Genomic DNA, 24,141 nt, shown 5'->3' with positions numbered 1-24,141 from the left:
TTTCAGTGGCAAATATTGTATTTACATTACAGATGCATTAAACATTTACCCTGCTCTGCTCTAAAATATCTGTGTTGCTCTTGTAAACACCTAATAAGTATCAAAAATCCCACAATGATTTTGAAAACTATTGGTATGGACCCCAGACTATGCCATGCCACCAGATTATCATAATCATGCCACACAGCTAAATATGCCATTATTACCATCTAGCTCAAAACAAAACCTATAAGATCAGAGCAAAGACACCTGGAGGAGTTGTAACATTATGTCCTGGTTTGATACAGTTTGCTTCAGCAGTGTGATGGGGATCAGAAGCCTGCATTTTAAAATTACAGATTAACTTCTTTTTTAAAATCATAAATAAATAAAAAGCAATAAATGATTGGGAAGTGTTTTAAACGTTATATGGTGCAAGGACCAATAAAAATTAACTGATTAAAACCTTAATTAGTTAATAATGATAGACCAGTGGAAGAAAACCAGGCAGTGCTGACGGAGTTCAGACACCAGATGGCGGTAAAACACCAACAGGTAAGTTGTAACTGACGTAATCACAGTCAAAGAAAAAGAAACCATGCGGCATGACGTCATACGGCTTAGTAACCGGCGCGCTGCACGGAAGGAGCGGCGCGTATTCGTGTTATTTCCTGGGAAACTACTCTTTGTGGTAAATGTCAGTGTTAATATTGACAAATTTCTGTCTTATAATGACAGCTGTTTGACGACTGTAACGGTCGAGACATACGAGAGCACTTTTTCTACAGTCTGGACTTAAAGCCACATCACGTTTCTGAAGTTGCGTATTAAAGCTAAGCGTTAGCACCGGTGAGGCTAACGTTTACATAGCTAACGCTACCTGTTAGTGGGGCTGTTAAGTTACTGATGATAGAGAAACAATCTGTTTGTCAAGTGAGCATCACTTAGAGATTAAGGCTTTAACATCGTACTTCCTCTCACTTACCTGTTACTTCTCTCTTTCGTCTGACCTGTGGATGTCTCCATAGAGTCGTCATGGCCTCAGACGACATTGCTCAGCTGGCTGATGCTCTTTCCAAGACCCATGTCGGTGATGGAGAGTTGAGCTATAAAGGCCTGGGCATGAAGCTGGACAACGCACAATCAGGTCAGAAGCTGAAGAGGACACCAGAGAGGATGTGGATCCCTGTTTTCTCTTCACACCTGTTACCTTCCTCTCTTTGCTTTCAGTGGAGGAGCTGGTCCATGAGATAGAGCAGTACCAGGGTCTGAGAGCTTTACGCCTGGAGGGAAACACTGTGGGAGTGGAGGCAGCTCAGGCCATCGCTAAGGCTCTGGAGAGCAAAGACCTGCTCCAGGTATTCCTCAGTTTATAAACAGGAACCATGAGCTATACCATATATTTTAGTTTTAAAGTGAAAATACTTTCACTTTCAATATTTTAAGTGTCAGCATTCACAGTAGTTTTCAGAAGACACCACCACACTTTGCTTGCCATTAACAACTCTGTGTCTTTCAGAGATGCTATTGGAGTGACATGTTCACTGGGAGGCTGCGCTCTGAAATCCCAACAGCCCTGGTGAGCCACTGGTTTATGCAGTTGGCAGAATAAATATTTTTTCTATACAATAATTAATACACATTTCCTCAACATTCTCCAACAGTATTATTCTTCCTAAATGTCTTTTGACCACGTACCCAGAGCATTCCTTGTGTTTGTGCTTTAATCAGAGGTCTCTGGGCAGTGCATTAATGGGTGCAGGGGCCAGGCTGACAGAGTTGGATCTGAGTGATAACGCCTTCGGGCCGGATGGTGTGAAGGGCATTGAGCAGCTGCTGAAGAGCCCTTCCTGCTACACGTTGAGGGAGCTGAAGCTCAACAACTGTGGCATGGGGATCGGAGGAGGAAAGGTGACTAGACAATCAGTGATGCTCCTCCAAATAATCCACTTCAAAAGCACCAGCAAATGGAGGACTTTAAATAGCATAATCATTTCTCTTTATCCCAGACAAACAAGTATAACAGCAATGACTGCACATATAATTGACACAGGGCAGGTTTTAATGCATCACAATGCAGGATGTAATAGTATTGTATGGTTGGTGTAGATCCTGGCTGAAGCTCTGACTGAGTGCCACAAACAGTCATCCGCCCTTGGAGCTCCACTCAGACTGAGAGTGTTTATTGCGGGTAGGAACCGCCTGGAAAATGAAGGTGCCCGTGCTTTGGCCAGGGCTTTTCAGGTAAACACCCATGCTCAAATTGATTGACAGGTCTTCTAATACATACTATCAGTACACATGCATGTTTTCCAATAGTTGGTTTTGACTCATTTTGTTTGCTCTAATACTGGCGCAAATACAATTCAGCTCCTTTAACCTTGAAGGTCTTTTCTGTTTCTCTGTATAAGCTGCTGGGCAGCCTGGAGGAAGTCCACATGCCGCAGAATGGTATCAACTACACTGGAGTGAAGGCATTGGCTTCAGCCATGCGACACAACCCAGAGCTCCGTGTCCTCAACTTCAATGACAACACCTTCACCAAAAGAGGAACACTAGCCATGGCACAGGTGAGGCCAGTTTATGCCCAGACTTTCCCACTAAGAGGAATGGATCTGTATCTGTAGCTAAGCTTTTTCTGTTCATGGTTTCCTCACTTCTGGAATGCAGGCCCTAAGGCACCTGAGGAACATACAGGTGATCAACTTCGGTGACTGTCTGGTCCGCAGCGAAGGAGCGGTTGCCATCGCTGCAGTCCTGAGAGAAGGGCTGCCCATCCTCAAGGTCCGTTCGCCTTTATTGTTGAGACCTCTGAGTCTGTATCTGCTCTGTCAAAGATCTGATTACAGTGCTCTTTTTGTGCCTTATTTCTAGGAGCTGAATCTGTCATTTGGTGAAATCACAGAAGCGGCTGCGCTCGTGGTGGCTCAGGCTGTCATGGACAAACCTCTCATGGAGAAAATGGATCTCAATGGTATGAATGCAGACTGATTTGTCTGTCACTGTTGAAGCAGGAAATTTTGAATTTTCTTGAACAATTGAGTATGAAATTTCTATTAGTTAGTTGAAAACCTGAAAACAGTATTATGATGAAAGCAAATAGAAAATAAAAATAGGATACAAAAGATGAACATTCCACTTGTACGCGACTCTACAGGTAACTGTCTGGGAGAGGAGGGCTGTGAGGCCTTGAGAGAAATTATGCAGAACATGGACAAAGGAGACATGCTGGCATCACTGAGGTAATACATATTCGGGTTTGTGTGATGTAAAACAATCCAGTGAATCTTTCTGATATTGTTCACTTCCTTCACTACATGAAAACAAATTATATGTCATTAGCTTCACTGCACAGTGAGTGTTTACTGAGGAGAAAAAACTTTCTCCACTGTAGTGATGATGAGGGAGAACCTGAGGATGAGGACGATGATGATGATGCCAGCGATGAGTGTACTGAAGATGATGAAGACACTGACATGGTGAAGGAAAATGGAGTGAATGGAAAAGAAGAGAGTCCTACTAAACCTAAGAGCTCAGTAAGATGACAAGAAATACATACTTATAAACTTCACTGTTGACTGTCTTAATTTCTAATCTATTAAATAGTGTCATGCTGTGCATAAATTTTGAATTTGTGTATTATTTTGACCTAAACGAATCATTTCAGGGGAGAATTCCATTAATCCCAAATAATCTATCTCACAATGATCTTCATAGGGGTCCAGAAACATCCTGGGTTTTCAATAAGGAATGGCTTAAGATACATCCAGCACCCAGCTCAATTATTTTGCACAAAATTTCCATCTCCTAATTGTGACTTTGTGTCTCAGGCAGAGATCATGTCTTTCCTCAGCTGCCCCTCTGTTGAGAAGCTTATTCAGCTGGGAGAGATGAGGACAAACCTGAACCAACAGGTGGGGATTTAAAAAAAAAAAAAAGTGGGTATAACATGTCTGAACAGGTTGTTTGGTGTTTAATAAAGACAATTTGCTGTAACTGTCTGACTGATTTTTAGAGCACTGAGGGCCTATAATGTTACTTCCCCTTTCTCACTAGGCTGATGCCGCGGACCCTCACACTGCTGCTGATGTCCTTCTGAAAATTACTTCTCTTTACAGCGAGGAAGCAGAGACCAAGACAGCTGTGCTGGAAACTACTGGTGAATAAACTACTAATCTCCTGCTACATGAACTGTTCCTCCCTCTTTGGTTTCAGTATCTATTTGGCATTAATGGATCCCACACAGTCATTATTATGAGCTTTACCTCTGCTGTTTCATTTCAGATGGTGTGCTGAAAAAGCTCCTCTCTGGTAGTGTCCTGCAGTCATACTGTTTCCTCTCCACACTGCTGGTCAAAATGGGGCTCCTTAAGGTACAACACCCACCTTCTAAGAATCTGACCCAGAACCAGTGAGATAAAGCAGCACAGACTGTACCAATGTTCATTTCATTTAAATTATCTCAGGTGTATTACACAGACTATCCGCTGTGTTTCAGGGAGAAGGGAAGATGAAAAAGGTGTCAGTGGTCCCAGGTCAGCTGCTGTGTTTGGAACACGCTGTGCGGCAAGACTACTTCCCCTGTCACCATGCCTCACTGCTTCACACCTTCATGTCCAAGTAAGATCTGTTTTGTTTTTACTACACTTCTGTCTGGCTAGTAAATGTGAATCCTGTGAATAAAAGCATAAATGTAGCATAAAACCACACATTATTGTGGCACAAAGTCCTGATCCAGTTTTTTCTGAAACGTGACATCATCTGTCAAGATGCTGCATTGGTTAATGACAGACATGGAAACAGACCCTAGTGTGTGTCTGTGACAATCCAGCCTTACATTGTTGTTTTTGTGTGAATCTACAGGAACACTGAAGCTCTGGAGTCATGCAGCAGTGCCAGAGAGAGGCTGAGAGCTGCTCTGGAGAAGAGGTGCCATGACCAATTCTGATCCCACTGATCAACCACTGTCAGGACCAACACTGGGAGAGACACACACACACACATTAACATGAATTTGTCAACAGGGATACTTTACACTTGAACATTCTCAGACAACCACTTACTATATCTCCACTTCTGATTTGTATATATGACAAAAACTCTTTAGAATCTTAAATTTTATTTTTCTACTCATGCTTGTGACATATTTTTATAGAAAATATAGAAACATTTAGTAAAAGTGCAGATAGATAATTCTGGGATTAATATGTAAAAGATGAATGTTAATGGAGCCATTGTTAATCTGACACTTTGAGCAACATACATTTGGAATACGTTTGGCATTTAGTGATAGTTTCTATGCCAAATTGTTAAATCTGTTAAATCTATTTTAGACAGAAAAGGCCTGTGATTATTTGCGGTTATTTCCAGGTGTTGATCGTTTTGGAAATTGTACCATTTGGCAGATGATGTCAGTGTTTTGATAAATAAACAAATACAGATTTGTTGTAGTTTTATACCTCTGTCTCAAATGGATATTGGTTGTTGTGAAAATATATGGAGTGCTGGACAGAAATGGTAAGGAAGAGATTAATCGTGTAAATCATACTGAACAGAAACTTTTACCTACAGTTGATAAAGTGAATTAGCTGGGCATACAGAGCTGTTCATTTTTAAGTTTTAACTCATTTCAAATGTTGTGGGAAGGGGACTGAAGACAAACTCTGAAAGCCTTTCTGCTCTCATTGGTCCAAGCCACTGCCCATCAGGTCCAGTCTGTGAGGAGCAATGAAGAGCATGTAAAAGCGCACACACACCTACATGAGCGTGAATGCACAGTGTATGTGAGTGTGTGTGTGTGTGTGTGTGTGTGTGCGCGCGTGCGCGCATTTCCCTGTACTGGACCCATAACGCTGCAGAACGTAGGAGACTAGAATCACTTACCTTATATTTACGTTTTTGATTGAATTGAGAAACTAAACAGAAACTAGCAGTGACCGTCAGGTGAAACAACTAAATAGCGTGTTGAAAAGCACTGTTCCTTCAACAGGCTCAGAGGAGCACTGTGTAGACTCCAGAGGTGTAAGGTGTGTGTGTATGTGAGAGAGAGAGTGAATGAAGGGATAAGTAGAGTTTGTTTTGGATGGGGGACAGCTGGGGAAAAGCCGAGGACGGAGCAGGGAGACCGTGAGAGTCAAGGGCCAGTAAATCGACCTGCAGCCGGACGGAACCAGGACGGAACTGCGGTGAGTTTGCGCGTAAAACGGCTCTGTGTATATACTCATTTAAATGCTCCAACTATATGAAACATGTAAATTGATGTCTAGTGATTGAAGATGCAGAAAATCCTAACTGAATACTATTTAACGCATTTTACCCGCAAAAGAAGAAAAAAATTGTACTCTGCAACAGATGGATGGTATTTTACCAACATTACATTATGATGCAGGTTTTTTGGTACTCCCAACTATTTCTGTGTACGCGCTGGACAACGTTAACTAAATGCTACAAACAGGAGAAACTGTTGCAGTAACTCCTGGTAACGTCGCTCAGAGCAGAAAGGGAACAGTCTTCTCACCATCTCTCGCTAGAAGTCACATATTTTGAGGGGAAACGCATTTTGGCACAACACGGGCACAGACAGACACTGTGCGTCTTTGTGCGCGGCAGCTCTTCTGCGGTCTGATCTGTTGGTCCCCCGGGGGGGGGGGGGGGACGCGGGACGCGGACAAACAGTCCGACTGAGGGAAATTCCTCCGTCTCTAGTTTCCTGGCCCCTTTCTGCACAGGGGGTCGTAGGAACAAAGCTGCTATGTTGCTAAAATATCAAGACTTTTGGTGCTGCAGTTTTGACAGCACGGTTTAAGCATGGCACCAATACACCATGTCGACATTTTGAGGAGCTTTCATGCTCATTCCTGTGGATCAAGACTGTTGATCCCACATGAGATTGTGGTTTTAAGGCATACCAGTGAAGACTAGGGCAGCTCCATCTGACCAGAATCCCTCTAATCCCCAGAGCACAGAACGATGGCAGTATTTCTCAGGAAAACAGTGGTACACAGACCATTCACCAGACCAAAGCCTGTTACAAAAGTCGCGTATATTCACTAATTCTATCATACACTGTGAATCCCTTAGCTTCACCAAACTATTTGCAGACCTGTATTTATTGTTGGTATAAGCTCCAGGTTGGTCTTAACCCTAGGATCATGTCTACACTTTGATTTGACCTATTGTGAATGAGCAAACACTCGGCTACAACTAAATGCAGATCATTTACTGAAGTAAAACATATTAAATATAACATGTTCAAAAATATAAACTCTAAAATAATGTTGCTTCTTCTCAAAGTTACTTAAATCATCAGATAGGTTTAGTGGGAAATCTCTCTTTACAGTCTGCAGAGTCACAATTCGTCTTGGTATGGGCTCAAAAGCCAAAAACATTAGATTCATTCAAGTCTGAGCAAAACAGTGACCTGGGAGCAGGAGATCAGGCAGAGCAGCAGACTCATTGTGAAGGTGTAACAACAGGTTTGTACAAGAACTGTTCATGAATTATAAGAGAACATTTAATGATGAAACCAGTCATGGCTAATAAAAAAAAAAAAACAGAAAATGTGAAAGACTGCACACAGCTCAGTGGGTTTCAGAGAGCAAAGACTGGATGGTGAATGTTGATTCGCTGTTCTCAGATACTTTCAGTTGTTGGTGTCTTAATCTTTCTTAATCTTTAAAAAAAAAAAAAATCAGTGTATGTAATTTGACACCAGTCAAGCGGAGCCTCAGTGAAGAGTACTGGCCATGAATCACTTCAACTTAGAGAAGTGTGAATGAAGTCACCGCTGTGATTTTCCCTCTCAGATGTACTCCCAGCTGTGTCCTGCCTCCCTCTGGGTCTCACTGCTCAGCCTGCTGCTCCTCTGCATCCCTGCAGCTCAAACAGCCAAGTGTCCACAGCAATGCGTCTGTGACCAGATCCAGCTTACCGTGACCTGCATCAACAAAAACCTGACCCATGTTCCTCCTACTGTTGATGAGGTTTCTTCTTCACACACACCAACCTTTCTCTAGTATATTTAGGTCCTGTGTTGAGTCTTACGTAATGCCCTTACCTCTACAGATCACAGTGAAGTTGGATCTTCGAGGTAACAACATCCAGGAACTTCCCACCGGGGCTTTCAAACACACCCCCTACCTGACTCACCTGTTGCTGCAGCGCTGTAACATCCGCCGGGTGAAGGAGGGGGCTTTCCGCAGCCTCGGTCGCCTCGTCTTCCTTAACCTGGCCAACAACAACATCGAGATCCTCTACCAGGTGCTCACACAAGTGCAAATCATATCTCAACCATTCTTCTTGTCATTACCACTACTTTGTTTACACTCAACTACAACTGGATCAGGATAACAGCATTTCCATTGTCTTTGGCTTTTGTGAGTTCAGGAATCATTCGACGGCCTGTCCTCACTAAAACAGCTTATGATCGACCGCAACCGTGTAGAAGAGATCCAGCCTGGAGCTTTCTCTCAGCTGGGCTTCCTCAACCTGCTGTCCCTCACACACAACCGGCTGGTCTACATCCCCAACATGGCCTTCCAGGTACAAGCGCGAAACACACACCAATTTATACTAGATACTGAAAAAAAGATTTAAAGACATGACTGAAACATCGATTAAACAATCCACCTTTTTGGTTCGTTCAGGGCTTGCAGAACATCAAGTGGCTTCGTCTCAGTCACAACTCTCTCAACTACCTGGACACTGAGGCCTTCGGTGGTCTGTTCACACTCACTCGTCTCAGTCTGGACCACAACGAGCTGCAGTTCTTCCCCACTGAGACTATGACCAGGTGAGGCTTCCTGGGAGGTCTACATATACCACAACCTAGGTTTCAGTGCCACCAAATCCAACAAGACCTAGTTTTAAAAAAAAAAAACAGACTCTTGTCAAATACGGGATTTTTGCACAGTTTGACACCCATGCTAAATGACAGGCAGCCATCCCAAGAGACATGCTGCTAAAAATACTGCTTGATCTCACAGCTGCCTGGTGTCTGGAAGGTAAACCCATGTAAAACATATCTGAGTTGGTAATAATACTGAAATTATTTTTCACATTTCTCCCTCTCGGGATCCAGACTGCCAGAGGTGACCCGTCTGGATCTGAGTCATAACCCCATGACTTATCTGGGAGAGGAGGCGGTGTCCATGGCCAAGCTCACTCACCTCTTCCTGGACCACATGTCCCTGCAGGACCTGGCCAACACAGCCATTTCGAAGTCCCCCAGCCTCACCCACCTGGACATCAGTCACAACCAGCTGCGTGTCGTCCAGCCTTTCTCTGAAGGTTCACCCATGCTGGCACGTCTGAATCTGGCTGGGAACCCCATCTACTGCAACTGCTACCTGCGCCCCCTCAGGTTCAGGAAATAACCCAATAGCTTTCCATGAACCACAGGACGGACTAAATTCTTCTTTTATTCTTTCTTCCCACTATTCTACAGAGAGTGGGCGATTCGTGGCAAGGTGAAGCTGCTGGGGACATGTGGTGGACCGGCCCATCTGTCTGGAGAAAACTTGCAGGCTGTCCACCCTCCAGAGCTGCGCTGTCAGAGCCAGGAGGCCATGCTGAAGGCTGAGTTTGAAGAGGCAACCAGGAACATACCACCACCCACTGAAGAGCCAGAGAACAAGGTCAAGTGTCCTGCCAACTGTGTCTGTGAGGTGAGTGGGGCGGACTAGTTGGATTAAAACAGACTATTTCTGTTGTACTTCTGTAGAACAGTTTCTATTCTGTTTCTGGTCTACCTACACTCATGTCCTCCTTGTCTCCAGCTTGAGACACACCACTCCTCGTGTGAGGGCCGTGGTCACACCAAAATTCCTCGGGGTTTCTCTCCCAACACACGGCTCCTTGATCTACGTGGCAACCAATTCCACTACGTCCCTAGCAACAGCTTCCCAGGCGTCGCCCAGGTTGTGTCCCTACATCTGCAGCGCTGCAAGATTGTAGAAGTGGAAGATGGGGCTTTCAGCGGGATGAAGCAATTGATTTACCTTTACCTGTCTGACAATGACCTTACTTCCCTCAGCGCTGACGCCTTTAAAGGTAGAAATTTAGCAGTAATCCATTTAGCATTCGAACAAGATTCAAATTACATTTCTGTGGTGTACATTCACAGGTCTGCCTCAGCTGACTTACCTCCACCTGGAGAAGAACCGCTTCACCAGTTTTCCCAAAGGAGTGTTCAAACTGGTGCCCACCCTGTTGGCACTTCACTTGGAGAACAACACCATCACCAAACTGGAGCCGGGCATCTTGACTGGTGCTGAAGGCCTTAGATCCCTTTACCTCACTGGGAACGCCATTGATCAGGTGTCACCCAGGGCTCTGGACCAGGCCAGTGACCTCGATACACTTCACCTGGGAGGAAACAAACTGAAGGTGGTCCCCACTGAAGCACTAAGCATGGCGGGTAACCTCAGAGACCTGAGGCTCTCTGGGAATTCAATTCGCTGGGTGGGGCCGAATGCTTTTCAACCATTGCAGGGGTCACTACAGGAGCTGTATCTGAATAATATGGGAATGGAGAAGGTGGGTGGGCCGTAGATGTAAGCTACTTCTATATATATATAATATATATATATCTATATATATCTATATATATATAGATATATATATATATATATACTCTAGTTACCTTTTTTTTTTTTTTTAAATAAACAGTTAACTTGTTTTTCCACAAATCCATCTAATTTGTTCAAATGTCTAATAATCTCACACTAGATGTCACAGAACTCCCTGGCAGGCCTGGGTCCAGGGTTGAGGAGTCTCTTTCTGGAGAGCAACCAGCTGGAGGAGGTGCCCGACCTCCACCCTCTCACTTCGTTGGAGGTCATTAACCTGGCTGACAACCCTCTGATGTGTGACTGCCCTCTGCTGCCATTACGCTTGTAAGACAATTACAGCACATAGTGGAAATGCTTGACCTGACTACCACACATTTCTATGCCCAAAATATTTTCCATGTAAAATGTTTTTTTTTTTTTTTTGTCTGTCATCAATAAATAATTTAAAGAACCACTCCAAGCCCCGAGCAGTTTACTGAGAGATATTGGTGTTTCCTGTCCATCTAGGTGGATTGAGAAAGTTAACCTGAAAGTGAGAGCCACCTGTGCCAATCCCCCAGAGCTGAGGGGTCGTAGGGTCAAGGACGTCCATGTCTTTAAGGCCTGTCCGGGGGGAGAGAGCCTGCCCTCCACCCCCACAGTAACCCCAAAGTCTGCCAAGGCACCCAAAGCAACCAAACCCAAACCAACGCATCTCAAAAACCTTCGAAAACTCAAAGTGTTCAAAGCCAAATCCAAACGTGGTCCTAACCCAAAACGGGCAACAGTGAAGAAAACCACCAAGAGAGGCAGCATGGCTTGAATCTGCTTCCTTTTCTACTGATGGTCTGTGACTAAACCTTTCATTAAAGTGGCAACTGTTGAAGATTAAACCCAGGGTAAAATATGGACTCACCTGTCCTCTTCTAAAAGCCGTAACCTGCCTCTTATCTCCTGCCAGTCAATTATCATCAGCCAGATATTTGCTGCTGATGATCTTGGTCTTCACACTAGTTCTCCTGAACCACTACATCTTCACTCTCAGAAGCATCAGATCAGTAAATTGAAGAAGCTGGATTCTTTAACAGTGAAATAAGGACACATCTGGATATGAAAACAGATTGTAGTTGCAATTATTAGTTGATTTCTTTATTAAAACACTATGGATTTGTTTTGCTTTAACTGCTGTACAGTTAGTGTTTCTGATAATGTTGTAGCTCAAGGAGTTTTTGTTGTGCACAGAATTGTGGGATCTGTAGTATAAAACCAAACATATTAGCACCAGTAAACATGGGTGTTACCAAGTCAAGGATTAACTTTAAACCACCAGAATTTCAAAGACGCACTAGGTCTTCCTACTAATGTACCTTATTTTCTCTAAATAATATCTTAGTTGACTCATTTGTCTGATCTGATTTTTTTATTACCATTTTTTCTTATTTTATTGTACTCCATCATGGAGTCATCCCAGTCTCTTTCCTCCTTTATTCCCTCTGCCACATTTCTCCTCTCACATCTCACTCATCTCATCTCTCCATTCCTCCGTCCTTTCCTCTAGTGTTCTGCTCAGTGCTGTTCTCCAACACTTCATCCACAGCACTGCTGTTTTCTTGGCTCCCCACCTCGTGGTCTAGTTTATGTTCAGTCTGCTCCATGCTGCTTTCACCAGCAGAACTCTCTTCCAATGATCCCGGCTCTTCAGCTCTGTCTTTTGCAGCTTTTCTTTTCTCCATCTTTTCGTGGGCTTTGTTTTCCAACATGGCCTGCTCTGGAACCTCATGTTGTCCTGTCTTACTCTGCTCCCGTGACTCCTCCTGTTTGATTCTGCCCAGACAGGTTTGTTGAGGGTTGTTTGGGGGATCAATGGGCATCTCCATCTCCACCTCCTCCACTTTGACCTGCACTGCAATGACTACAAACACAATATTATAAAATACCACAAAAATGGGAAAACCTCAACAACATGTATGATGATAATGCACTTACTCTCTTGCTCCTCTGGCTCAGTCTTGGGCTGAATGAGTGGCACTTTTGGAGGAAGGCTGAGGTCTACCACTTCTGGAGGACCACCAGTATCAATGACCTCAGGCCAGTGGCCAGCTTCGCCTTTAGCACGCTCCTCAGAGAGCCTCTTCTTCGCATTCCTCTTTTCTACAGAAAGCGAAACAAGGAGTTGAAGGAATACATTTTCACAATCTTTAGATGAGAGAAAACATTAAATGTAATGTGGCAAGACACAAGACTCCATCTATCAAAACATACTCTTTTTCCCATACGTAAAGGGCTTGCATTTCTTGTTCCGTGCCTCCTGGTTTGTGTTTAAACCAACTGGAAAACACAATAAAACACCTATCACTTATATTCAGGATCGTAAGTATCTATACATGCACATATATAATCTGACCAGCAACATCAGTTGCACCTATCTATGGGAAACTAGAATAAAAGAAATTATCTAGTGATGGAACAGGTTTCTGCCTCATCTGAATCATTTTCTGTCTTTACATGGAGTCTTCTATTCCACCGAGTTCTAACTGTTATTAAAATGTAAACACCAATCAGAACAGACTGATCCAACTCTCGGTACTGACTCATTCTACATACTGCAGCTCTATGGGTATTTCCATAAACATAAGCTGTTTACCGAGTCCAGGAGGCGCCTGGAGCTGGTAGCCCATGAGCTCACACCAGCCGACTGGGTATATGTCTGGGGACTGGTGGTCGACCCACTGGTCGAATTCATCCTCCCAACCATCAAAGTGGATAAGTAGCAGACGGCCCACGCAGCGCCTCACAGTGGCCACGCACACCAGGCGTGGCTCCATCAGGTCCACCGCCTCCAGCTTCATATTGGGGTAGAAGTTGTGACCTGGGTAGTCCTGAGGATATATACACTGTGTGTCATATGGTGTTTGATCAACTTTCTTTTTGTACCAAAATTAAAAAAAACAGATCTGGGTGTGTACATTTACAGAAACAAACCATCTTTGTCTGCCATGAGTTCAAAGCCATTAAACTATGGATCTGATCAGAATATGTCATTAAACTGAGAGTGCAACTTCAAAGTTCAACTTCCAGTCTTACAGTATTGAACAGTCTTGCTGGTGCAGCTTTAGCTTTGGTCTCCTTCAGATATCTGTCCCAGGTAAAGGTCTGAGAGTCATAACCTGTCAACAAAACAGAGACATTACAAAATATTTAACAGCACTACTTCGTGTGGTTTCTCTGCATGGATTGACACAAATGTGTTTTTGCAAACCAGCATCAGCAGAACAAAACATGTGATGTTGACAATATAAGCAGAATTAGAGAATGAAGAAAAAAAAAAAACACACAACAAACAGTCTATATTTACCTTGAGGTACAGTGAGAGGGATGTTGTTTTTCTTACAGAAGCCTATGGGCAAGATGGCATGAGAGGAGGCATGGTAACAAAACCAATCAGAGCCATTGTTAGACAGGGTGCCATCAATACCAACCATTAGGTAGCCATCCAACAGCACCTGGAGGAGTGATGTAGGAAGGAGTCAGAGTCACAGACGAAAAACAGGAGTTAGTGCGTTTAAGATAAGTTCTAACTAAATTATTTTACACTGACCACCGCCAATGCAATAATTAACACATAACTCTTTATTAAAGGACCAGCAGATGACCACCTGACTGTACGATGAGGGCATATTAGGCAAACTCAACACAAAAAACCAAAAACATGCATGTCACCTTGTGTACAGTGGCCACACAGATACTGCCCAGGTTGAGAGGGTCAATGGCCTCCAGCTTCATTCCTTCTTCAAAGAAACTTCCCTCCATGTAAACAAACCTAGGCTGTGGATCACACAGTGAGTGTCAAGAGCGGTGCTAAAGCTGCACTTTGTTGGGTGGATCTTTCTAATAGGTAGTGATAAAATAAGTTACAATGAAAAGGAGTTGCTGGCTTTTTTATGCTTTACGAATGAAAATTGACAAATGATTTCTTAAGCAACATTTTCTTACCTTTGTAAAGAGCAAGAACGTACTGTCGGAGGTACCTGCAAAACCACTGGCAGCAGCTTTCACACTGTTTGCTATAAAAAAGAAGCAAGACAATTATATTAATACACGCATGTATTAATTAATACATTTATATTAATTGTCTTCAATTATATTAATAATCTTGTAAGAAAACCTAAATGTTTTAATTTGAGTATAAAAGACTTCTATTGGTTGCAAATATTCATCTGCCTACTGGAAAAAACTGACTTTTCTATTCAGCAGGTAGAACAACCACAGATTTGCTGAGGGGCATCAATTTTTTACAGAGTACTTTAACCATCACACAACACCAGTCAAGGTGGCTGGGAGAGTGGAGAGTTTTAACACATGCACTGATTAATCCTCGACTTACCGGGTGCTTTAATGTCATGACCCACTTTGATGGACCAGCCTATTGCGTGCAGAAGGGGACTCCACATGTGGCACCAGAAATCAGCGATGATGTTCTCAGGGGTATCGCTTTGGTCTGCGTACACCAGCCGCAGACGGCCACCGATAATGGACTCTATAATAGCCACCCGTGTCCGGCTTACATATTTGGGGTCCACGATCTCCACACGCATGCCTATTTTAAAAGGAGTCTTTGTGCTTTCTGCTAGCTAGGGAAGAGGAAAGGGCAGAGAAAAGCACAAATTCAGTAAAATTAAGCACTTCATCATATGGTACTCTTCATGTGCACAACACAGATTGGTTACTATTTATGAGCCAAATCATTGCGAGAGGCAGATTCCAGTTTTACCTTTAGATAGAAATCGACAGGTAGAGTGTTGGCTCCCAGCAGCTTTTTCATCAGATACTCTTTCCAATCCTGGATGTTTTGCTTCACATCTATGAACACAATTTTTCAAATCAGAGTAAATTCTGTTGTTATACATATTTCAATTGATACAGTGAATGTGATCAAATTCCAGTGTCGTCTGCACTACATTGGCTTTCTGTGGTACACACAAGTTCTGCTTTTGGGTGACAGTGCGATTCAGGTTTGTGTGAATCCTCACCTTGAGGTGGCACCAGCAGCTTGCTTGTCATGGCGCACCATCCAATCGGGTTCAGCTCTCCTGAAACGAGGCTGCACCAGAAGTCATGACTGCTGTCATGCTCAAAGCCTTCATATCTTAACAGGGCTTTGTATCCTGGAGACAAAGTAAGGGAGGAAGCAGAAGAGTAAATGTTACAGGATTGTTTCAGGCCAATATATTCCTTTTATTTAAGACCAAATTAGAAGAAGATCTCATTTTAAGATACTAAATTACAGACCTGCGATCTGGATAACAGTAGCGATCCAATAGACTTTACTGGGGAGGACAGCGTTGGTGTTCAGGACTTCCACTTTCATCCCCACGGAGATGTCATCCCACTGGGCACACAGAGGAGCCTGTAGAGTGGATGATCAGATATTTCTTTACTTTCTTACTTCTTTATTTTGTGCGTTTAACTGATACTCTTGGTGGCATTGGACTCTCTTTCAAATGTGTTTCAGTAAATCTGTATTTGGTTTAAGATACCGTTTCCTTAAACAAACAAATGTGGAATATCTCACATTTTTGAAATGGAGTAAAGGTTTTTATGATGGCATTAGTACTCAGTGTGTTTTCTGTTTGCGCTCTGCTTACTAAATGCAGATACATTTAATCAGTGAGTAAAAAATGGATATCAGAGAGAGGACTCACATGTCTGAAGCAAGAGACAGGTGCAGCCGGAGATCTTTTGCTCTCTAAGTAGGTGCCCCAATCAAAACGTATACCAGATGCTACAGAATGGAAGGAAAAGAAGAATCATACAGCTGAACTAACATTTTGTGTAATATCCATGTACTGTGTGTAGCTTTGAAAATCACAAGGTAAACGATCTTATTAAGGCAAATTAAAGTTATATACAAAAATATATACACTCCAAATTATTCTCAAGTGACCTGTGCCACTTGATTTTATCTGCAAAAAAACAATAATACAATCATAAAAAGAAAGCAGTAATAAAGCACACGATCAGGGACTATATGTGCACTTTCTCCTATAGCCTACATCATGCACTGAATTTGAGTAGATGTTCCTGCATCAAAGACAATTTAATGTATGGATGGCATTAATTCATTGTACTGCAGTTAAATAACCTGTAGCTATGTGCACTTACCATCAAGTCCTGTTAAGACTGCAGAGGCTTTGTTCACCTTGTTAAGCACAGTAGCTTTTTTTGTGGGGGGTTTTCCCTAAAGAGACGAGCACACACAAAAAAGAATAAAAATTGGCAGAGTAATTCCAAATGCAAGGTGCAGCACAATCAGCTCGAGAGAATAAGTCATGATCCAGCATCTGCTGTCCAAGATTAAATCATTTTGAACATTAGAAAGATTATGGATCTATATTTCACAAAAAGTAAAGATTAGCACAAAAAAAAAAAAAAAACGCCCTGTGTTTGTGGTAGGCACTTCTAGTAGCAGCTTTACAAATGCAAAAACAGATGCCATCATTTTGAAACTGCAATGCACTCTGGGTAGAGATGTAGATGCTGCAAGAGCCACTTCTATTTATTAAGACAATAAGTCACCACAGTCGCCATGTTGCCAGGGGTGAATTTGACTTTCCCATTGCACGTGTGTGTGTAAGTCTAACCTGGACGTTTGACTGCATTACAAGTTTGGATTTTTATTCCAAAACACTTCATCTTCTGTAGATTGTACCACTATATGTTTAAGATGAAGATACTCCAGATAATTATGAAAAAGGGTATAAGTGTACTTTCTTCTTATTGGAAAAGGCTGCCTTATTTTGGACATTTGGAAATATAAAAGAAATCAATGCTGCACATAATTCCAACTAACGCTATCGTTAACATACTCAGTGCTGCCAGGCTTCTTAAAGTTTAATTTCTGGTGAGATACATTCCTAATTTTTGTTTTAATACACATTATTTAGGGAAACTAAACATATTTCCACAGTGTAGGCCTAATTCATTTCAGTTCCCTGCTACTTTGAAATCCACAACTAACTTAACTCCAGTTGATTATATCTTGTTATATTTTGTGAGCTTCTCTATTTTCTCAAAGTTTTCCTGTTCTGTTCACAGCTGTAAGGATCCAATGGGGTTTCAAACTCCAAAAAAAAAACCACGAAGAGTCTCTGAAGACAATGGCACTAACTTTGGGAAGGTGGTCTGGGAATGAAAAAACTGACGGGACCACTCCTTCCTTCAGACGTGCTGTCTGTCCAGTCCTGTCAAAGTCCTCTGGTTTGAAATGGGAGCTGCAGATCACTGAGAGGTCACTGGGGACAAAGTCCTTCCTCCTCAGAGATAAGGCCCACTCCTGTCTTTTCCCCAGACTTTTGGGGAATCTGTACAGACACAAGGTCAGTCAGAAAAGGCCTGACTTGTGCAGCCTGTTTCTGTAGCTAACCACCTTTTCAGTGAAACAGGAAACTAAATGAGCCCTTAGCTCCCACAGTGACTCCTACAGCGATATAACCAACTGATAAACACATTTTCCAGCCTGTGGAAACACTTGGTGAAAACACAGTTTTCCTCCAGTCTGGCCTGACTTTAGCTAGCCCACCTTAGCGTCAACATGTCGGATAATAAGGGCTGGTTAGTTATTTACATCAAACAACAGGCTCCTAAAGGTTAAATGTCAGTCTACTTCTTACACGTGAAAGGTCATTCCCGTGTTTGGTTTGAGCATTTCTCCCGTTACAACACCAGACAGCAGCACAGTGACCGGGCATCTCCACCAGCAGCCCTCAACAGGCAGCCCGCCTTGGGCAACATAGCGGCGGGTGAGAGCCAAAGCCCCGATGCGACATCTACCATCTGCACCCTAAGGATCCACTGTCCTACAGACCTTACCAGCTACCGTCTGCACCCTAAGGATCCACTGTCCTACAGACCTTACCATCTACCGTCTGTACCCTAAGGATCCACTGTCCTACAGATCTTACCATCTTTCCGTCTGCACCCTAAGGATCCACTGTCCTACAGACCTTACCAGCTACCGTCTGCACCCTAAGGATCCACTGACCTACAGACCTTACCATCTACCGTCTGTACCCTAAGGATCCACTGACCTACAGACATTACCATCTACCGTCTGCACCCTAAGGATCCACTGACCTACAGACCTTACCATCTACCGTCTGCACCCTAAGGATCCACTGTCCTACAGACCTTACCATCTGCACCCTAAGGATCCACTGTCCTACAGACCTTACCATCTGCACCCTAAGGATCCACTGTCCTACAGACCTTACCAGCTACCATCTGCACCCTAAGGATCCACTGTCCTACAGACCTTACCATCTACCGTCTGCACCCTAAGAATCCACTGTCCTACAGATCTTACCATCTTTCCGTCTGCACCCTAAGGATCCACTGTCCTACAGACCTTACCATCTACCGTCTGCACCCTAAGGATCCACTGTCCTACAGAAACGTCATCCGTTTAGACCCAGTTTGAGCCGCAGTACAAAATTAGCCAGGGTCGAAGAGGTCCAGAGAAACACATGGTGTCTCTCCGAGTTTAGTGCAATGAGCTGCTGTTTTATTTTTAAAGATCTGGCCCATAAAATCACTTAGATAGATCAGACAATGTAACTCCGGTTATACTGCCATGAAATGTACTCATGCCGTGACTGCATTAAAAGATAGAGACCTCTAAAAACTTTCCCAAAACCAAACTTATTTTGATTGTGTCTGTCCAGTCCAAAACTGACCGCAATTACTCTCATTTGAGATTTTTAAGCACTTTTACAACTAAAAACTTAATCTATTCATCAGATTATATCAGATTATTTAAAACTGTTTTTGATTTTAGATTAAATCCTATCAGCCCTAATATGAACTAGATGAGCCTTAACATTTGATTTAATGACAAATAAAATTGTAGCTTTTGTATTTTAATATCAATTGAATTTAAAAATCTAAATTTTGAATTTTGAAAATCTATGCTGCTTGTTTCAACTGGTTTTTAGTCATTTTAGTTCTGGTGTAAATGACTTTAGATGCCACGTTTGTCCAGTCATCATGCCTTGGCCAAGATATTTAGTTTTTACTTCGCTGATAAAGAAGATGTCTTTACTAAAACAACCACCCTGACTGCCTTACCAGCCCATCCGGACAAATAACACCTGTGTCTGAGCTGTGTGTGTTTAGGAACTGAGAGGGGACGGCGTTGGTCTTGAGGATTCGGGCCCGACGGCTCGACTGATCCAGGGTTTCGTGGTAGTCGTCGGACTGAAAATGCTGCTGGCAGACGAAGAGCTTGTTAAGGGTGTGGAGCGGAGTGTTTACATCCATGTTGAGGGCGAACAGCCATTGCCTCAGTCTGTCCGGCTCTCTCAGGGGGAGGCGGTGGAAGACGAGGCTCGGTCGTTTTGTGTTCAGGCAGGTATCGACGCAGCACATGTGAACCATCTCAGCTGTTTTCACAAACACAAATCGAGGCTAGAAAACAAGCAGAAAGGTCCGCAGGGAGCTCCTCACGTCGGTGCGATGATTTGAAGTCCAGCGCGGTCGGCTTCTTCTTCTCATCCCATTTCTCTGCAATGGCGACTGCTGCTTAGCGGCGTTTTCGCGAAATACTGCCTCCACTTGTTCACAACGAGAAATAAAAATCCCCACCCCCCAAATTTGGGTTTGAACATTATAGGTAAACATCATGTACTGAAGCATCGACTAGAGCTAAATCAACTAGTCAATGGACAGATTTTTCAAGTACAAATGCTGTGATGAATGAAAGATTTATACGATCTGAAGAGAAACAAGAGTGGACACCATGTTGTTTGCAGATGACATTGTCATCTGTAGTGAGAGCAGAGAGCAGGTGGAGGAAAATCTAGAGAGGTGGAGGTTTGCTCTGGAAAGGAGAGGAATGAAGGTTAGCCGCAGTAAAACAGAGTACATGTGTGTAAATGAGAGGGACTCAAGTAGAACGGTGAGGTTACAGGGAGTAGAGGTGAAGAAGGTGGAGGATTTTAAGGACCTAGGGTCAACAGTCCAGAGCAACGGAGAGTGTGGAAAAGAAGTGAAGAGACGTGTGCAAGCTGGAACAGGTGGAGGAAAGTGTCAGGTGTGATGTGTGACAAAAGAGTGTCAGCAAGAATGAAAGGAAAGGTGGACAAGACAGTGGTGAGACCAGCAATGTTGTCTGGTTTAGAGACAGTGGCACTGAGAAAAAGACAGGAGGCAGAGCTGGAGGTAGCAGAGCTGAAGATGTTGAGGTTCTCTCTGGGAGTGACGAGGATGGATAGGATCAGGAATGAGGACATCAGAGGGACAGCTCATGTTAGATGTTTTGGAGAAAAAGCCAGGGAAGACCAAAGAGGAGGTTCTTGGATGTAGTGAAGGAGGACATGAGGATAGTTGGTGTAGGTGAGGAGGATACAGAGGATAGGGTTAAATGGAGGCAGATGATTTGCTGTGGAGACCCCTGAAGGGAGCAGCTGAAAGGGAAAGAAGAAATGCTGTGATGGACATTCAAGATTAACTGACTGGCCGGTAAAACAATCAGCAGGTTTATCAATAATAAAATAATTATTAGTTGTTGCCCTTGGTGACTGAAGTGAATATATCATTATTATATGAGTATGAAGTATGATTATTTCTCCAACCTACCTGGGGTGAAACAAAATGATGGCACTGGATGTTTAAAGGGTTGAGAATGTGTTATTTTGGTGTTTTAAACACTACAGGCAGATGTCTTGTTGATCAGCTATGTCTAAAATCTTTAAAAAAAACACACACACACACACACACACACTAATACAGTCTGAATGGACTGTATTGTTTTTATCAGTTTCTTTCAGTATCAATTTTGGTTGTATCAAGAATAATCACAAAAACCATAAAAAGGCCTTAATCCTGTTTCTGTTTGGTACTGAAACAAGCAGTCACAACCCACAGAACATATACTTGATATAAAAGAGGCACAGAAGCTGTCAAAAGCCTCAGAACTTAGTCTAATTATTTAATTAAGCCAAGCAATTAACTGCTTATTGGTGCTCCCAAATAAAACCATCATTCGGTTTTATCTCTGGGTGTTGCTTTTTTTCTTACCTGCAGACGTGCAAGTATGGAGGACTTCTTAGAGTTTGATGAATAGGAGCGTGAGCAGGATAAACTACAGAAACGCTTAGTCTTCGAATAGAAGGTGCTTATATTGCCAGAGGTGCCACACATCTCACACACCACTGTTAAAGAAAAAAAAAGGTGTTTTATAGATCACTTCTTTTCCCTCACTTGACATTATTAAATGTCAAGATGTGCATCTTCTGACTTGCACCTCACCTGGTGGTTCTTCTCTGTTTATTTCTCCTGCCCTCACCATTTCTCCTATCAGACGTTCTCTGTCACATCCTCCGTCTATTTCATCAAACTGATTAGGAACCATTTTATGGTGTTCAGTCTGAGCAGAGAAAGCATAAACTATATTACTTTAAATAAGAGGATTATCTAAAGCTGTCAGAATGGCAAAGTCTTTCTGTTCTGTTCTATATCTGTGGCCATAACAAGAAATGCTCACAGGAATGTTATGCTCTCTTGCCTCAGCTACAATGTCCCGACGTTGGATAGCAGGCAGGCAATTACTACAGCCCACTCCACTGCACAAGGAACAGTGCGGAGGGACGAACACTGTGGGAACAGCTCCTGGCTTCAGCTTCACACCCCCCGTTTGTGGTCTGGCCTCAAAATAGTCCCTGCCAAAATGCTCGCTGCAGAGGTAAGAGTTTGGTGTGGCGATCCACTGGGTGCGTGTGCGCTGGACCTGCTTCTCCCATTTGCGAAACTCCTCAGGATCTTTGGGGAACTTAAACAGAATCACACCCTCCTCTGCTGTTTTGCCACATCCATAGGCCACACAGTGGTAGGGCATCCTGTCTTCTCAACCGGAGGATTGTCAGTGCCGCAGAGTCCAAAGCAGGACCTACAACCAGTGGATCCTTTCTTCTTTTGAGTTTAAGGCATCGTTCTATGAGTTCTGGAGGGTAAAGTGATAAAGGTGTGCAGACATTTTTAATTCAGTTACAGAACTTAAGTAAAAGATGATATAATATCTGTAGAGATTTTTGGTCCAATACAGTTTGAGTACAGTTAATACAACTGGCTGAAATGTACTATGGAATAACGCCTCTAGCTGGATGAAAACACTGCTGGGCACTTTATACTGAGCTGATGTTATGAATCTTGATATTTAACTTAGAATCACAGTCTAACAAGAACAACATACACAGCAAAACAATGGAACCATAAGTTCTAAACAACACAAGTTTCTTCAAGCTAGAAGTACTGCAGTATATTTGGTAAATATAAATATAAATACAAAATACACGCCCTGACAGACGCAGTACAACTGACATGCTTGGAAACAAACTAATGAAAACATAAACAAAAAGTGTAACATCTCACGCAGCTCATTGCTAATAATGTTAACAGCACGTCTGTTCACTTATAAAGCAGTAACTAGATGTTAAGTGAAATAAATACTTACACAGGCCAGCTAGTTAAATATCTACGTATCCGTTTGTGTGCGTCGTTTGCTACCAAACTACTTGGCTTTAAGTTTGTTTTGATAAATCTTCGAAACACTGTACTGTGGTCCCATACTTTCGACGTCACCCCACGACGCGTGGACTAGGAATTATGGGAGTTGATGTTTTATCAGAATTCACTCAGCGCTCCCGTCAATCACGTCCACACAAACACATGCGCAGATACACAGTTATTAAGATATTAGTGTAATTTACTAATAATTAAAGCAGAAATCAGTAACAGTGGTAGTGAGACCAGTAGAGGTTTCTGTTATGATCTTGCCTGCTGAAATAAAAAAAAACATTACATTTTTATCCAACAAAAATGATTTACCAAAACTTCCAGTACCAGTAACTTGTAGTTTTGTACCTGTAACATTTCTTATTTTATATATTTGCCATAGCCTACCTATTCTGAATATGTCTAGTAGTAATTGAGTTTTTATCTTAATTGGCACTGGAGGAGAAATGAGGGGATCACCATAATCCAGCATTAAGAGTTCATGCTCTGGGCAACATAAATAAACTAAACGGTACAGAAATTCATAACAATTAATCCGATGTTGTGAAATTTCAATCTGAATGAAAGAGGTGGACCAACTGTAGAGAGAATTTATGTCACAGTATTTCTGTGACAATATACAGGTGCATCTCAGTAAATTAGAATATCATCAAAAAGTTAATTTGTATGTAAGTATGAACATGTACAGCACTCAATATTTGGACGAGGCTCCTTTTGCATGAATTACTGCAGCAATGTGGGGTGGCATGGAGGCGATCCGTCTGTGGCACTGCTGAGGTGTTATGGAAGCCCAGGTTCCTCTAATAGCAGCCTTCAGCTCTTCTGCGTTGTTGGGGCTGGTGTCTCGCATCTTCCTCTTCACAGTACCCCATAAATTCTCTATGCAGTTTAGGTCAGGCGAGTTTGCTGGTCAATCAAGAACATGGTCCTTAAACCAGATATTGTGTGGGCAGGTGCCAAGTCCTGCTGGAAAGTGAAAACAACATCTCCACAAAGCGGGTCGACAGAGTGAAGCATGAAGTGCTCTAAAACTTCCTGGTAGCCT

General features: G+C 42.8%; 3 protein-coding genes across 8 annotated transcripts; 2 read left to right on the top strand and 1 right to left on the bottom strand.

Moving 5' to 3' along the window:
* Nucleotides 1-584: 584 nt before the first annotated feature.
* Nucleotides 585-5,437, top strand: rangap1b (Ran GTPase activating protein 1b). 3 transcript variants are annotated; one of them, XM_026315459.1, is made up of 16 exons: nt 585-676; nt 1,008-1,126; nt 1,210-1,337; nt 1,499-1,558; nt 1,711-1,890; nt 2,089-2,223; nt 2,391-2,549; nt 2,650-2,763; nt 2,854-2,953; nt 3,137-3,221; nt 3,374-3,515; nt 3,810-3,893; nt 4,036-4,138; nt 4,264-4,352; nt 4,478-4,599; nt 4,843-5,437. In XM_026315459.1, exons 2-16 carry the CDS (start codon nt 1,015-1,017, stop codon nt 4,925-4,927), a joined length of 1,698 nt encoding a protein of 565 aa, XP_026171244.1. In that variant the 5' UTR covers nt 585-676; nt 1,008-1,014; the 3' UTR covers nt 4,928-5,437. The 3 variants fall into 3 exon arrangements, with proteins under 3 accessions (XP_026171244.1, XP_026171243.1, XP_026171245.1); XM_026315458.1 differs by having other exon boundaries at nt 596-670; XM_026315460.1 differs by lacking the exon at nt 585-676 and adding an exon at nt 714-828.
* Nucleotides 5,438-6,040: 603 nt separating this feature from the next.
* Nucleotides 6,041-11,869, top strand: chadlb (chondroadherin-like b). Its single transcript, XM_026316012.2, has 11 exons — nt 6,041-6,164; nt 7,785-7,961; nt 8,044-8,238; nt 8,365-8,520; nt 8,625-8,770; nt 9,059-9,340; nt 9,425-9,644; nt 9,756-10,029; nt 10,103-10,515; nt 10,708-10,874; nt 11,058-11,869. Exons 2-11 carry the CDS (start codon nt 7,785-7,787, stop codon nt 11,350-11,352), a joined length of 2,325 nt encoding a protein of 774 aa, XP_026171797.1. The 5' UTR covers nt 6,041-6,164; the 3' UTR covers nt 11,353-11,869.
* A 104-nt stretch (nt 11,870-11,973) lies between these two features.
* Nucleotides 11,974-23,168, bottom strand: l3mbtl2 (L3MBTL histone methyl-lysine binding protein 2). Of its 4 annotated transcripts, none has more exons than XM_026316008.1 (18): nt 23,035-23,168; nt 22,069-22,524; nt 21,834-21,951; nt 21,603-21,736; nt 16,692-16,767; nt 16,232-16,311; nt 15,819-15,936; nt 15,560-15,694; nt 15,301-15,389; nt 14,914-15,160; nt 14,523-14,593; nt 14,250-14,354; nt 13,885-14,032; nt 13,614-13,696; nt 13,174-13,408; nt 12,792-12,857; nt 12,516-12,680; nt 11,974-12,441 (listed from the first exon to the last, which is right to left on the bottom strand). In XM_026316008.1, the coding sequence occupies exons 2-18, from the start codon at nt 22,417-22,419 to the stop codon at nt 12,056-12,058; spliced, it is 2,607 nt and encodes an 868-aa protein (XP_026171793.1). In that variant the 5' UTR covers nt 22,420-22,524; nt 23,035-23,168; the 3' UTR covers nt 11,974-12,055. The 4 variants fall into 4 exon arrangements, with proteins under 4 accessions (XP_026171793.1, XP_026171794.1, XP_026171795.1 ...); XM_026316009.1 differs by having other exon boundaries at nt 22,090-22,524; XM_026316010.1 differs by lacking the exon at nt 12,792-12,857.
* Nucleotides 23,169-24,141: the final 973 nt, after the last annotated feature.

Source organism: Mastacembelus armatus, chromosome 19 (genome assembly GCF_900324485.2).
Source record: "Mastacembelus armatus chromosome 19, fMasArm1.2, whole genome shotgun sequence".
In the NCBI taxonomy this organism is placed as follows: Eukaryota; Metazoa; Chordata; class Actinopteri; order Synbranchiformes; family Mastacembelidae; genus Mastacembelus; species Mastacembelus armatus.
The sequence above is the reverse complement of the archived record's forward strand: the minus strand, read 5'-3'. Positions and strand labels throughout refer to the sequence as shown.

Excerpts from the sequence above, each read along its gene's own strand:
- chadlb (XM_026316012.2), top strand. The coding sequence starts at position 7,785 with ATGTACTCCCAGCTGTGTCCTGCCTCCCTCTGGGTCTCACTGCTCAGC. Across the intron at positions 7,962-8,043 it reads TTCCTCCTACTGTTGATGAG|ATCACAGTGAAGTTGGATCT; the intron begins GTTTCTTCTTCA and ends TTACCTCTACAG. Across the intron at positions 10,516-10,707 it reads ATAATATGGGAATGGAGAAG|ATGTCACAGAACTCCCTGGC; the intron begins GTGGGTGGGCCG and ends ATCTCACACTAG.
- l3mbtl2 (XM_026316008.1), bottom strand. The coding sequence starts at position 22,419 with ATGCCCTACCACTGTGTGGCCTATGGATGTGGCAAAACAGCAGAGGAG. Across the intron at positions 15,390-15,559 it reads GCTGCTGGTGCCACCTCAAG|ATGTGAAGCAAAACATCCAG; the intron begins GTGAGGATTCAC and ends TTGTGTTCATAG. Across the intron at positions 13,409-13,613 it reads CAGCAAGACTGTTCAATACT|GACTACCCAGGTCACAACTT; the intron begins GTAAGACTGGAA and ends ATATATCCTCAG.
- rangap1b (XM_026315459.1), top strand. The coding sequence starts at position 1,015 with ATGGCCTCAGACGACATTGCTCAGCTGGCTGATGCTCTTTCCAAGACC. Across the intron at positions 2,764-2,853 it reads AAGGGCTGCCCATCCTCAAG|GAGCTGAATCTGTCATTTGG; the intron begins GTCCGTTCGCCT and ends CCTTATTTCTAG. Across the intron at positions 3,222-3,373 it reads GACATGCTGGCATCACTGAG|TGATGATGAGGGAGAACCTG; the intron begins GTAATACATATT and ends TCTCCACTGTAG.